Source organism: Ostrinia nubilalis, chromosome 13 (genome assembly GCF_963855985.1).
Source record: "Ostrinia nubilalis chromosome 13, ilOstNubi1.1, whole genome shotgun sequence".
Lineage (NCBI taxonomy): Eukaryota > Metazoa > Arthropoda > Insecta > Lepidoptera > Crambidae > Ostrinia > Ostrinia nubilalis.
The window spans coordinates 8,733,323-8,748,228 of NC_087100.1; the positions used below are offsets into that span (position 1 = coordinate 8,733,323).

The following is a 14,906-nucleotide window of genomic DNA, read 5'->3' on the forward strand; positions in this document are numbered from 1 at the left end:
AAAAAATAAAGAAGTTGCTATTATTCCGCATACAATTTAAGAAATTTCATAATATTTAAAACTCTTTTAATCGAATTAACGTAATATATACAGAACAAAAGTTCTGTAATGTAATAAATATATACATAATATTGAAATACCTCCATTTATGCGTATTTTATTGAAATATTGTAATGTTCCCGAAAATGATCAACCGTTCCCGGAATGACAAAAATGTTCTGTATATTGATATAATTAGGTAGAAATAAAGAAATATTTAAATTATAAACAACGATTTAAATAACTAAGTTATTTATTTATATTGCCATATTGTTCACAGTTAAGAAAAACTACTCTTACTATTAATAAATTATTATTATAATTCAGTGTTAACATTTTCATAACTCAGTCTAGTTAAACTTCTGTACTCATATTATATTTTTTGTAAGTTTTAATCAGTTATTACAATTTCAGTCTTTTGACCTTAAATCACAGTCTACTTCACTAAACTTCTGTATATAATACAAAAAATAAATAAGAAACGTAAGAAAATCAACAATATATTCTGTCACGAACAACAAGTTAACTAAAAAAATATTAAAATTACAAAACAAAACTTATTTTTCGAATAATACTGATTATTTGCTCAAAATCAATATAAATCATTTATCCTTAGGTTCCAGCTTAAATTTTCTAATATTGTTACGCACAGATCTCAAAAAGGTTACTAAGATTTCTCTATCATCATCTTCGACACATGTCGATGATGATGATGATGGATGATGTCCTTCCTGCCCCAGCGGCCATCAGCTCTCCGAGCTATGTTCCCCGCCCACTGCCACTTGATTTGAGCGATTGTGCGGGCTATGTCAGTCACTCTGGTTCTCCTGCGGATCTCCTCATTTCTGATTCGATCACACAGGGAAACTCCGAGCATAGCACGCTCCATCGCTCTTTGGGTGACCTTGAGCCTTCTTATGAGGTCCATAGTAAGCGACCACGTCTCAGATCCGTATACCATCACTGGCAACACGCATTGGTCGAATACTTTTGACTTGAGGCACTGCGGTATTTCTTTTTTTTTTTTTTTTTTTTCTTTATTTATTTAGGGACTTTTACATAGATGTACGTCAGTCCCATCATAACCTAACAATTTATTTAAGATACAAGAAACAAGATACAAAAAGGATCAGATATTAAAGTATATGTAGTAGTAGCTTAAAAAAAACTATTAATTATATTCCTTGATGAGTCATCGAAACCATTTTACATACAAGTTTAGCAGCGTCTGATGTAGGTTGAGCTAAAATAGTTTGAAAAATCCCCACATCAGATGCTGAGATATGTAGTTGACTCATCAAGGATTGGCGCTCCCTTTGATTTTTAACACACTCCGACAGCAAGTGTTGCACATCTTCTACCGTATTACAAATTGAACAGTTTGGAGAGTCAGACTTTTTCATTAGATGTGCAAACTTGTTAGACGGAATGTGCCCAGAACGAAGTCTGAACAGAAGTACCATAACTTTTCTACTTAAATCTACATTTGTGAACCACGGTATACGAGGAGGCTCACTTACTATGGTCCTAAACCAAATGCCCTTAACCAAAGATATTTCATTAAAGTGTTCCTTCCACATATTATGATGTTGTTTTTTGAAATTAGATAGTAATTCAGAGTAATAAGGATCAATTGGAAACTCAATACCATCTAATATTGCTCTTTTGGCCAGTCGATCAGCCTCCTCGTTACCTTTAATACCTATGTGAGAGGGGACCCATTGCAAGTACAGCGGCCTGCCATTTACAACGCTTTCGTGGATTTGCTGCAGTATGTCATATGCTATCGGTACACCTCTTACGCCAGAGGCGCACCGAGCAATATGCTGCAGCGCACTCTTACTATCTGTGCAAACTACAACTTTTTTACGATTTGTGTTCTTAGCGTACTCGAGAGCTTTGTAAATCGCAACCAGCTCTACCGACATAATTGAAACCTGTGAAGTTATTTTAAATATGCCAACATGTTTTCTTTCTAGATCATAAAAAGCTGCACCGTTCCCTCTCTTATCTTTAGAGCCATCCGTAAATATTTTGCAATAGCTTTCGTCATATTTTTCGGAAAGTTCCTTAATAATATTATTTTTTAAAAAGTTAGGCTCTAAAGAATGTTTTGCTTCTTTAACACAATCTAGATAAGCTCTAATGACGTTAATTGCATCGACCCGAGTAACCCAGATGTCAAGACTATACATCTCCAAAGGACATGACGAAACCACTGCAACATTTTTCGTTTCACTAAAAGCAGTACTAAGTAATGGTGTCTTGTTTCTTGCCAAATTTCGTCCTCGATAAGTCGATGCAAGTACCTCAAGTATATCAGCTGTCGGTGCATTTGCCTTTAAACAGTATTTATAAGCCAAGAAACTTCGTCTTAAAAAAAGTGGAGGGATACAGAGTTCTGCCTCCATAACATGTATCGGAGAACTCTTGATGAATCCTCCAATTATACGTAAAAGCTTGATTCTGAATCCTATCCATCTTAGACAAATGAGTTTTTGCGCTACTCGCATACAAATAACAGCCAAAGTCAAATCTACTTCTGATAAGTGAAACATAAATTCTCCTTAAATGTCTAGGGTGAACGCCCCAACCGGATCCAGCTAAGATTTTCAAAATATTTAAGAATTTTGATGCCTTTTCAATTGTTTCGTTAATGTGTTTTCTCCAGAGTAATGATCTATCTAGCCAGAGTCCTAGGTATTTGATACATTCCGCAGACATCAATGGCTGATCGTTAATTTTTAGTAATATTTCATTGTTTCTTCGACCTTTACTAAAAACACAGTATTTTGATTTTACCGCGGACAGCTCTAATCCCAGTTTTTCTAATTGTGTAATAATTTCATTTAATGCATGTTGTAGATATTTTTCACAGGTTTTAATATTTTTGTCACTAACATAAAAGACAAAATCATCAGCATATTGACACAAAAATACATTTTTAATTCGTTGGGCTAATTTAGAGGTAATAATGTTAAAAATAAGAGGAGAAATAGGATCTCCTTGAGCCAAGCCTTTATTTGTCCATCTAACCACTACATTATCACCTTTTTGGTTTTTAATTTTTAGGTGCCTTTCATTTAAGAACGACCAAAGATAATCACAAATCTTCTTCCCCACTTGAAGCTCATTTAGGAGAGTAGTAGCTTGTAAGACTGAAACATTGTTATATGCGTTCTCGATGTCTAAAAAACATGCAACAGTAGAAGTATTTTTCATAAAATGAACTTTTATGTACGAAATCAGGCGAACCAAACAATCTAAGCAAGACTGAGACCTCCTAAATCCAGTTGAATAATTTGGAATAATATTATTTTTTTCTACATACCATTCTAGTCTCCGCGCTAACATAGAATGAAATATTTTACATAAACAAGACATTAAGGAGATTGGTCTCAGCTTTGGGATAGAATTAGGGTCACTGCCTGCCTTAGGAATAGGAACAATTATCACATTTCTCCATTGTAGAGGCACATAGTTAAACTTAAAGATTGCATTATACAATATGTAACAAAAACACCGTCCGATCCGAAAGGGTCATAAAGTAGCTTTAACAACATTACCAAAACAAGTATCAAAATTACGTAATTAATAAAAACAACTTTTTTATCGATTTTTAAAGTCAATAAGTTTAGCAATGATTTACCCTACAACGGGGAAATTTTCAAAAAGCGTTAACACTCTGTCGGCGCGCGGCTTTTTTTAAGACGCTGGGGGTCATGACCTTATGACGTCGCTACGCGTGCCGGCGCATCTCTACCCCTCCCGCGTACCCTCTACACTGCAGTTCGGATTGCCATGTAAGCTATTTTATTTTTGTAAATTTTGTATTTATTTTTCATGGGGTATTTTTTTTATAATATTTTATAAAAATTATTACACAAATGGAATCTTAACTCGATACCTGTTAACACCTTAATGGATCGGACGGTGTTTCCGTTACATATTGTATAAACTGAGTAGATATAACTGTCCGTTCTCAGGTAGATTATATATCATAGAGTGGGAAATTTCGTCTTCTCCAGGAGCAGTGTCTTTCTTTTTTAAAACGTGTTTCATTTCTTGAATAGTGAAATCACATTCTAAGAGCTCATTAGAAGAATTGAAGATTGGCGTAGAGTTAGAAACTGAATCAGGAGTTAGAGATAACAAGAGTTCATTCCTTCTCTCGTCCGGTGCATTGAAATATGTTCGCCTAAGACCTTTAGCCCATCTCATTTTCTGCCATGCCTCTCTTACTGATGTCAATTCGTCAATACTGTTACAAAATTTTTGCCAACTTTGTGCTTTTGCTTGACTAATTAGACGTTTGGCTTCATTAATTTTGTCGTCTAGCTTTTTTAGATTTTCGGGTGTTGGATTGCGCCGAAAATACTTCAAATATAACCGGCGTTGTGCAACTACATGAGATAAGGCTGGAGTCCAATATGGTTTGGGCTTAAAATTATTTTCTGGGTTAGGGTTAATTTTAGTAAAAGGTATACTCTGATCGGCAGCATTCATGAGTTGTTCCTGGAAGTGATCATATTTAGATTGAATGGCATCTCTCTCAAAAGTACCAGCTGAAGTGAGTGTTTCGTCTAGAAATTTTCTATATGATGCCCAATCGGTTTTACTATAATTGCGACGCTTAATTAATTGTAAGTTTATATTGTAATTCATATGCAGTTTTATAACAAGGTGATCACTACCTAAATTTTCCTGAGAGACCTGCCATTCAAAGTTAATTGCAATATCAGATGAGGCAAAAGTAATATCGGGGGAACTCTTTTGCATATTGCCACCAACTAATTTAACCCTAGTAAATTGGCCATTATTGAGGTAAATAAAATTATTATCTAATGCTGAGTCCGCCAGCTGCGTACCTCTAGTATCTGTTTTGTATGACCAGTTTGAATGGTGTGCGTTAAAATCCCCCGCAATTAACGATTTCTTTGGGCAAAGTGCAAAAATGTCATCCCAATCTGTTTGAGAGGTTTGTATATTAGACGGACAATAAATAGATACTACGTACTCTAAAAAGCTGCAATTTAGTAATTTAATTTTGACTATGCCTATGTCTGAATTATTTAATCTTATGGGACATACCTGAACTTGAAGAGACTTATGAGTGATAATAGCCACCCCACCATAACCGTCGTACCTGTCGTTCCTATAAAAGTTATAATCGCTAAGATGGATAGGTGATTCGGCTTCCAACCATGTTTCACTTATGATAGCAACATGAATCCGTTCCTGATTTAGCAAAGCACCGAAACTGGTAATCTTAGGTCTTATAGATTGTGCATTCCATTGTAATATATTAATAACAGAGCTTTTAGATGGCCTTTTATCCATCAAAAAAGTTTTTGAATAATACATCTATTGCCTCTCCTTTGCTGACAAAACTAATTATATAATTTTTGATTTCTTCTACTATTAACTTTACAAATGAACTTATTTTATCTTCAAAAGTACTGTCGTTGACAATAATTGATTTAACTTTTAATAAAAACTTTTTAAATTCAAACTTTTGCTTATTTTGTTCTGAATGTTTAGCTTTTTTCACTTCTTCAATGCACTGCACTTCTTCATTTCTTAATATTTCACCTTGTACAAAGTCGTTTTTCTTCTTCTTGAGATATTTCTTCTTATTCCTTTCAGCCCTACCATGTGAGTTCAAAACTTGTGTTTCTTCTTCTATATTATCTAGTGTACTGTCAGAATGCAGTTTTTCTTCATGTACTTGCGCTTGTGTTATAAGTACGCTACTGTATGACCTCTTATTTTTTGTTGTTAAACTGGCGTTGGAATTCACATTTGTAATGCACGAGGCTTTTTCTTTAGCAGTTTGATTTTGCAGGTATAATTGTAGAGCTTTTCTATATGTAGAATTTTGTTGACGCATTATCTTCCTTATTTCTTTTTCTTTGATAAACATAGGGCACTTTTTATCTAATGCCATGTGAGGACCTTTACAATTTAAGCATTGGTAGATTTCTGTTTCGCAATTATCGTGATCCTTGCCACATTTAGGGCAGAATACTTTTTTAGTTGGGCAAAATTTCGCTATGTGGCCAAATCTCCAACAAAGAGAGCATTGTGTTACTGGAAACTCATAAGATTCCACCTTAAACCTGCACCCATACGCGTGAACATACGAGGGCAAGGTAGAACCTTTAAAACTGATTCGGATTGACTCACTATCGATCCACTTTCCATCAAGATCCAGTCGTTTAAGTCGTATTATAGATGTTATCTCGTATGGGCTTTCTAGTGATTTTTTAATCTCTTCAGTATCAATATCCAAATCAACACCTTTAATTACTCCGTATGAAATGTTATTTTCGGTAGTGGATTGGCATCTATATCCATATTCAACCATTTTTGAGCATCCAAGTAATTTATCAGCGCACTCTTTGGTATCGAATTGAACGAGCACCTTATATGGACTTTTATATTTGATTTGGTTAATACCATCAATATTTTCCTTTTTCATTAATTTCGCCAACGCAAATTGTTTTGGAAGTGTCGTTAGAGAAGTAATACATATTTGGAATGTGTTTTCCATTTCTGGCGCCTCTTCTCGGTTGGATATATTACAACTTCCATTCGTTTGTAAGATTAGAGAATTGCTTCTTAGTAGTCTTTTTGCTTTTCTACTTGTAACTGTAACAAACCCTTCTTCGCTATTCTCCTCACTTTCTTCGCGTCCTCTCTTCTCAACATTTCTAGTATTATACTCAATTCCCGAGTTATCCCACTCTAGCATCGCTTCAATTTCACGTTCACACTCGTTAATGATTTCAGAATCACTTCTATTATCCTCATCACTCGCTTCTTCCATTTCTAAAAATTGAGGGTAGAAATAAAAAAGCCGCGCGCTCCGAGTAGCGAAAGTACAATCACTGATACGTGCGCTCCGTTCGCCGTCGCGCGTAGCATTTCGGTATTTCGGACGTGAGAATATCGCGACTCGCATTAATAAATTTGAATAACTTGGATTGACCAGTCCCCGAAAGCAGCGCCTGTTCACAGACATGACGAGTGAACCAGCCATCGCTTCACTCGACCATATTAGAGGGAATGTAACGACCCGCCTCACTACGCCACCACCCCAGAGACATTTTAGTGAGAATGACAATTCCAAGTTATCTCTTAAAAAAAGGACAAAAAGGTCTCTTCTCAGTAGGAATTTTAACAATCAAGAATGTTACAGGATATACGAGATTTGGATATTTTCTTTGCCATAAGACGTATTTGCTTCAACATCAATCTGTTTAACATTTATCTGCTGAATACGAGATATTGTCTCTAAATCTTCATTGTCCGAGGAAGATGAACAGTATACAGATTTATAAATGACTCTATTTTTCTATAATATTCTCTGTCCTTAGCCTGTTTAATTTCTTACTGCTCTTCAGTCATTTTATCCAAAAACTTTATTTTTCTAGCAATCGCCTTTTCCCTTTGGCGCAAATAAGCTGCAATATCCTTTTTAAGCTTTTTTTGATTTTTTTTTATTTTTTTCTTTATCAGGAGTTTCCATTTTGCTGTAAGTATAAAGACACAAAATTTTATAATAAATGTATTAAATATTGTGAATGATTTGCCCTTACAAATAATAATCATCATTCCGAGAACGCAACAGTCATTTCGGGAACGTGCCATCATGTCCGGGAACGTTTCCGAAATGACCGTTCACGAAATGACGATTTCAAATAAGCGCGCGCTTTAATTAGACGGCAGCCATATTAAATGCGATCTGGGTTTGTCAATAGGAAAATATTTGAGATTACTTTGTTATTTCGTGTAATAAAAAAGAATTTCATCAATAATTAAATGTAATAATTACGTTCACGAAATGACGGATTATTGATGTACGCTTTACGAATAACGAATTGAAAGGTACTTACCATTTAGATTTATTTTATTTAACGATAAATAGTCTGACAGCCCGTTTTGTTATTGTTTTCTTCCTCGACTAACGTTAGACACCGAATGGCTGCGTTAACTTAAAATATTTTTTGATCGATTATCGATACGTTCACTGAAATGACTTGTGCGGTATCGGACAAACTATATTGGACATTTTTATAGTTAAAAATAAATATCTTTTTAGTATCCTTTCTAAAACTAAATTTTGTATAAAAAATACGGTGTATTAAGTAATGACATGTGTAAATTACCTTAACTTTTTATGTAAAATTTTGGACTTGTTGCTGAAGATTGTACATTAGGACGCGTTCCCGAAATGATTATCCATGCATGTATATTGATTTTATTTAAAATTTGCTTTATTAATTAGTTATATTGTTTGATGTACACACAAAACAAGTTGGTTGAAGTAATTTATTATTATTATTTTCTCAAATAAGTCAAGATTAAGGACATTAAATTGCTAGCAAAGCCAATTCTGCACCTTGGTGATTTTGAGCCAGCTGATGCATAATTACACCGTAATATACGAGTAATGGAACTCGTATATTACGGTGTAATTATTATGCACCCTCCCACCTTAAAATAGAAATAAGCTAGCACCGGGACCAGAATCATTTTAATTATCTAACTTCTTACCTAGCCAATTTATTAGTTAGGTAAATGTACTCGTACATCAATGCAGTCTTATTCTACTTTCAATAAAAGTTTTAAACTTGTATCAAATACTTTATTTTAAAACATAATTATCATCTAAAAATAACTTACAGAGTAAAAAGGTGATTAAGTTATCATTTAAATATGGCTGGGCTGTATATGTATAATTTTAGTGTTTAAATACTATCTCGAATATGTATAATAGAACCCTATCTATATATATAAAAATGAAACCCGTTTCGCGTTGTCACGGCATCACGTGTGAACGGCTGAACCGATTTCGATAATTCTTTTTTTTAAATGTTTGTGAAAGTCCAAGGATGGTTCTTACGGAAAAAAATATTAAGAAAATCTCTACGCTAAGGCGGTACGAAGTTCGCCGGGTCAGCTAGTTATGTAATAATAAATCACATAATACCTACACAGGGTGTAAAAGTCAAGAACGGCAATAACACCGTGCATTCCGGACTACAATACACCAGAAAAATTCTATGAATCTAATATCAAGTACAGACTGAAGATATAGTAAGTACAGGCACAACAACACAATAAAACATAGTAAATTTAAAATTATACAGACGAGAGAACCCCAAGCTAACCAGTGGCATCTTATGCCGTTGTAATAGGTGTGGTTTTGCTATAATAATACATATATCGTCTAATGCTAGATTCTGTGCATCAAAATTCGAAATATGAAAAAAAATACATCGCGTTTGGGACATTTATATTTTATGAATCCATGGTTGAAATTTCCAAAATATAGTCCAATATCCAATTTATTATCTCCTAAACCATATCTATTCCAGAAAATATTAGGTCCTTCTTACCCATGAAATTGCCGTTTAGCATTTAATATTTAATTCTATTAAAATATAAAAATAAATATAAAATATATGTAATGTAAAAGTCCATGAAATTAAATAAAAAAACAATAAACAAACAAACTATAGTATGAACGGAATTAAATACCTACTACTGAATATTGATGAAAAAACAGCAATTTCATAAGTCAGGCAGGACTAAAATATGAAACAGACTAGAGTACCTATACGTTTTAAATTGTATAGTATAACAATCATGGTTACTAGTTTACTTTTTAAACCACTTTGGTACTTTACTGTTTTTTGAATTTGATGAACCTCTTGTGGAACTGTTTGAAGATTCACCTCCATCCTCTATCTTTCTTCTGCTGGGTGCTCTGAAAAAAATATATAATTAAATTATAGATTTAGCTTTGTCCATCAATTTTCACTGGCACGGTGTTGCGTGTTGTTACAATCTTTTCAAAAGCATTTGATATTTGACGCCTCCCAGCATTATTCAAAAACTTTTTTAGTGTTTAGGGATAATAAATAAAAATTAAATTTATGTTTAACCTACTATTCAGATGTTTTTTTTGCAACTGAATCATTTATGCATAAAATAATTAGCTTTGTTCGTAACTTTGTTATGAAAATGTTGATCTAAAGTAAAAAAATATATGTACATTAAAATGTTGAATTAAATTTTCAATTTTTTTCATATAAATTAAATCACCGCCAAGGATGGTTCAGTCAGACAAGAACTAGACACGATATGCGGAATGCGGAAATAATTTTTTAAATAATTAACTTTCTAATTTTTTTTTGTGACATCTATTGACCGGCCATCCTCTGTAATAAATAAAGAAACTCAATCACAATATACACTTGCGAGCAAAAGTATGGAATCACTTACATGAAGTTGTTTCCACGCGATCTTGTGTACTAACCAATTTGTTAATAACAAAAAAAGTAGCACCATTTTAAAGAATGAACTTTTAACTTTAAATTGATACCAAATTCATTTAAATCACACCAGTATTTAAAAAGATATCCCGGCTGATGTGAAGAAGTAAGGAAAAAGACATGTATCTTGGGATATCTTTTTAAATAAAAGATGATGTGATTTACATGAATTTGGTATCAATTTAAAGTTAACAGTTTAATCTTTAAAATGGTGCTACTTTTTTTGTTATTAACAAATTGGTTAGTACACAAGATCGCGTGGAAACAACTTCATGTAAGTGATTCCATACTTTTGCTCGCAAGTGTATAAATAACATCATTTTATTACTAAGTTATCAACACGAGATTTTGTGTGGAAATGACTTTAAAATCAACATACCTGTATTTAGATGCTAAAATACTAGCTGCATCACTTGAAGTTTTCTTTGAATATATTTCTTCTTTGAGATATGTCTGGTTTTCATTATCGTCCAACCATTTAAAATGCATATGAACACAAGGTACGAATTTTGCATCAATGAGAGTCATATTAGGATCTAGTGTCTCTTTCAAAGGTGTTGTATCTGAAATAATTTATAATTAGGTAGGTATTCTTATAAATAGTAAATATGTATAAGCAAAATATTTCCATTGTTAAAAAAAATGATATTCGATTTCTAATATACATCCACTTAAAAGATCAAAACTAAAGATTAGAACTTTCAAATCCATTAAAAGTAATATGAAATTGTATCAACAGTAAATACAGTAATTTATTAATAAAAAAAAAGATACTCACATATATGAAAAGGTTTATCAGGGCTCATCAAGTGACTTTTGATAAAATTCATAACATCTTGAATGATGTCAGTTGGTGAAAATACTCCTTGAAGTATAATATGATCTGGAAATTGCACTCGAACAACAACATTCTTGTATACGTTCAATTTTTGCTGTGAAGTCTGGAAACATTAAAGTTAAAGAGGGTATTAGATTCACATTATGAGATTTTTAAAACACCTTCGAATTGCTATATACATATTGTGCCATCGTCGTGGCAAAATGCCACGGGCCCCCAAGGGTCCCGACCCGAGAGGGCCCTGGCCCAAGACCCTAATCGCAACCCCTTCCTCCTCTGCTTCAAGAGAGCCTAAAAATTACAGATGATATAATTTCCAACTATAATTTCTAACTACTGTATCAGATATGAAACTATCTGTGCACAAAAAAGACAATTGCATGTGGCATTGGCATTTCAGAATCAATAATTGTAGAAATATAGATCTGTAATAAAATCAATGTAATATTTGATACCTGTTGTTCTAAAGCTTGTTTTTTTGAAGCGGTGACAAGCGGTGTATTTTCTAGTTCTAAACGATTTTGTTGCAAGTCATGGTATAGTTTTCGAACTTCTTCAATTGTCAATTCATAAAAGTCATCAGGGAGATCATCTAATTCCTCTAATGCCTCTTCTGGTTGCATAAAAGCTATAGCTTTTTGTGTACCCAACTGAAACGGAAAGAAGTGTATATTGTTACAAAAGCCTTTAATTCATATGCAATATGCAAGATGTTCAGCGCAACGTTGCCGGAAGGTAGGTGGGATGGTCTGTCACCACAACAGGAAGTCATGCAACAAAAAGCCATAACTGGGAAATTAGTATGACTTACAAATGTGACTTCTTCTTCAATATTTAATCTTCTTTCTAGATTTGCTTGAGTACTTGCAGAAAAGGTACTTGAAGGCTCTTGTTTTAAATTTAATTCACTGTCCACTGTTGTGGTTGTCTCCTGATTGCTGGGTATGATAGGTTGCTCAATAGTAACTGTTTCTGGCTTTTTATCCTTTTTTTCATTTTTTAGCAATTTGACAGGATTAAAGGCTGCTTGGTTATCCTTTGAGACATTTGAAGGGCCTGGATAAGATTTCTCATCCGAATTTGGCTGTGCCTCATCTGTTTCCAATTTTTTTGTAATTTCACTGTGCTGTTTTTCAGAAACTGGTCGCCGGTAGACAGCAGACACATTGGCTTGTCTAAGTGAAAGATGAATACCAAATTATTAATCAGTATAAATAATCATCAGTAAAATATTGATAGCTGTATTTACTACTTACTTTGCTTCCTCAGCTTTATTTAAAAGTCTGAGAATGGCCCTGCCACTCATGAGTCCCAACTGCCGCAGAGTTTTTCCTCGTAATGCAGATTCTCCTATAACTTCTTGTCTCATGTAAAGGATTGTTGGTTGCCTTAGAGTCTTAAATTCAGTTGGTGCCAAGGTAGTTATAAGTTCAAAAAGAGATGTATTGGGAGAGAAATCTGCAGTTCTTCGTTCACCTTTAATAAGAAAAATAATAGATTAGTCAATAATTTGTAAAAAAAATCTATTTATCATGGTAGAACTTATGAAATTTACAAAAATGAGCTGGTATTCTATAAAGACAATGTCAATCTCAATAAGGAAGGTTAAAGAAGTTTTGAATGAGTAAGTAAATATCAATTACATACCATCTTCTAACATCAGTCCAATTGTGACCATAGTTTCTTCTCGTTTTCTTTCAGTTTCAACCATTTCAAGCATTGCTTTGTTAGGCAAGTTTGAAAATCGGATACTAGTGGTTAAATCAAGTATGTGATTATGGTGCTTAAGGTCATAATCAGTTGCTTGAAATCCTTGTTTCTGGCAAACATCTTCTAACACCTGTTAAGTTACACTTTATGAATTACATGTATTAATAGGTAATACAAAAATAATAAAACTCTGTTACTTGTTTGAACTTGTTTCCCGTGTCGCACTTTTTTCTTCGAGATCTTTTTTCTTTGAGCTTAGGGCTATATTTATGAGAGTAGTAACACTAAATAAATAGACACATTTGACTTACTTGTAGAATGATTGTATCTGGTGTACAATGGATTTTTTGCCTTCTGCCATTAGGGGTTAAAACAATAATATCCTTAGACATTGTAGATTAATTTATCTGGCTACCAAAATAACTACTCCTATCTGAAAAAACGTAAATACACGTTTAAATTTACAAAGTAAACCTGTAGATTTTTTGTGTAATAGAAGAAGAAACTTTAAATTACTTACGTACACAGTTGATTATAGGTAAATAGTACAATACCGATAAATAAATAGTTATTATATATTTTATCCAAACATGAGTCTCAATTTTTCAATCACAAAAAACTTCTTCTTCTTTTTTTATGGCAACGGCTTGGTTTTGAGAACCATGATTTCGCCAATGTCACGTAAACAGTTTTGACAAAGTAACAGGGTTTACAAAAAACAAAAATATTTAACGTTTCTAATAATAAGCAAAATTATTATTTGTGTACCTATAACAAAAAAGACAACACAAATTGAGACACCACAAATAGATACATAACATAGAAATTAAAATGTAAGGAAGGGGGTAGGTGGGACTAAAGATTGGGAGAGGAAAGAAAAAAATTCGGTTACCTACAAACGGATTTTGCGGGATTGAATAAATTTTGATAGTAGTTTCAAAAGCGGTGGGTCCATAGAATTTAATAAACATTTAATATTAGTAGGGCGAGGAATGCTTTCAGGAAGGAAATCAAATAAGGAGGAACCTACGTTTGGACAGTTGAAGAAAATGTGATTAGTTGTGCCTTCGTCTAAGCCACATTCGCATAAGGAACTATCCTTTATGTGCATCTTCGCAAGGTGAACCGGAGTACACGCATGACCAATTCGCAACCGACATATAATTGATACAGAACTTTTTGGTAAGTATTTGTGTTTAAAAAACCAGGGTCTAGGGGGAATATCGTTTTGAATGTCTGCATAGTATTTGCCAACCATCCTTTTTGAATTGTCCCAATGAGTTCTCCACGATTTATAAAGATGGGCTAGGGAGAGGGATGCAGCGTCATGAGAGAATAGTGAGTAGTGCTCTAGGGAGCCAGAGGATATAGCATGTTTTGCGCATGAGTCAACAGATTCGTTTCCTGGAATTCCTCTGTGACTAGGGATCCAAGCCAAAACGATATTTATACCCTTCGAACGGCAATCAAAAAAAGCTTCTCTTATTTTTAAGACGGTTGGAAATTTAACTTTAGACTTAAAAGTATTAGCCAGAATCGATTGGAGACAACTTAAGGAGTCCGAAAAAATTAAAACATTATTTAATGAGTGAGATTTAGCGTATAGAATTGCTTCTAAAATTGCCACTGCTTCACCGGTAAAAACCGATGTCACTGGGGGACATTTGTAACTAAGAGCGATTTTGTACACAGGTATCCACACTGCGGCGCCGACGCAGCCGTCATCAGCGAGCTTGGACGCATCTGTGTACATCGTGAGCCAGCCTTGCCAGTGTTCGGATAAAATATTTCTGAATTCTTGGGGTGCGGCAGGGGAATCTTTAGAAATACCGAAATTTAAAATAACAGGCGGTTGAAATATTAAAGATTCAAAGCTATTGGAGAAGAGAGGGAAAACAGGAGTTTTTGTAATGGGGCATGGAAGACGACTAAATTTTTGGAAGCTCAGCAAAATGCAAGGTGTCTTTTGAAAAGAA

At 33.8% G+C, this 14,906-nt stretch overlaps 1 protein-coding gene across 2 annotated transcripts; it reads right to left on the reverse strand.

Moving 5' to 3' along the window:
- Positions 1–8,991: 8,991 nt before the first annotated feature.
- Positions 8,992–13,545, reverse strand: LOC135077573 (tether containing UBX domain for GLUT4). Of its 2 annotated transcripts, none has more exons than XM_063972125.1 (9): positions 13,455–13,545; positions 13,242–13,363; positions 12,868–13,060; positions 12,477–12,696; positions 12,032–12,395; positions 11,676–11,870; positions 11,161–11,323; positions 10,762–10,945; positions 8,992–9,814 (listed from the first exon to the last, which is right to left on the reverse strand). In XM_063972125.1, exons 2-9 carry the CDS (start codon positions 13,320–13,322, stop codon positions 9,706–9,708), a joined length of 1,509 nt encoding a protein of 502 aa, XP_063828195.1. In that variant the 5' UTR covers positions 13,323–13,363; positions 13,455–13,545; the 3' UTR covers positions 8,992–9,705. The 2 variants fall into 2 exon arrangements, with proteins under 2 accessions (XP_063828195.1, XP_063828194.1); XM_063972124.1 differs by having other exon boundaries at positions 13,451–13,545.
- Positions 13,546–14,906: the final 1,361 nt, after the last annotated feature.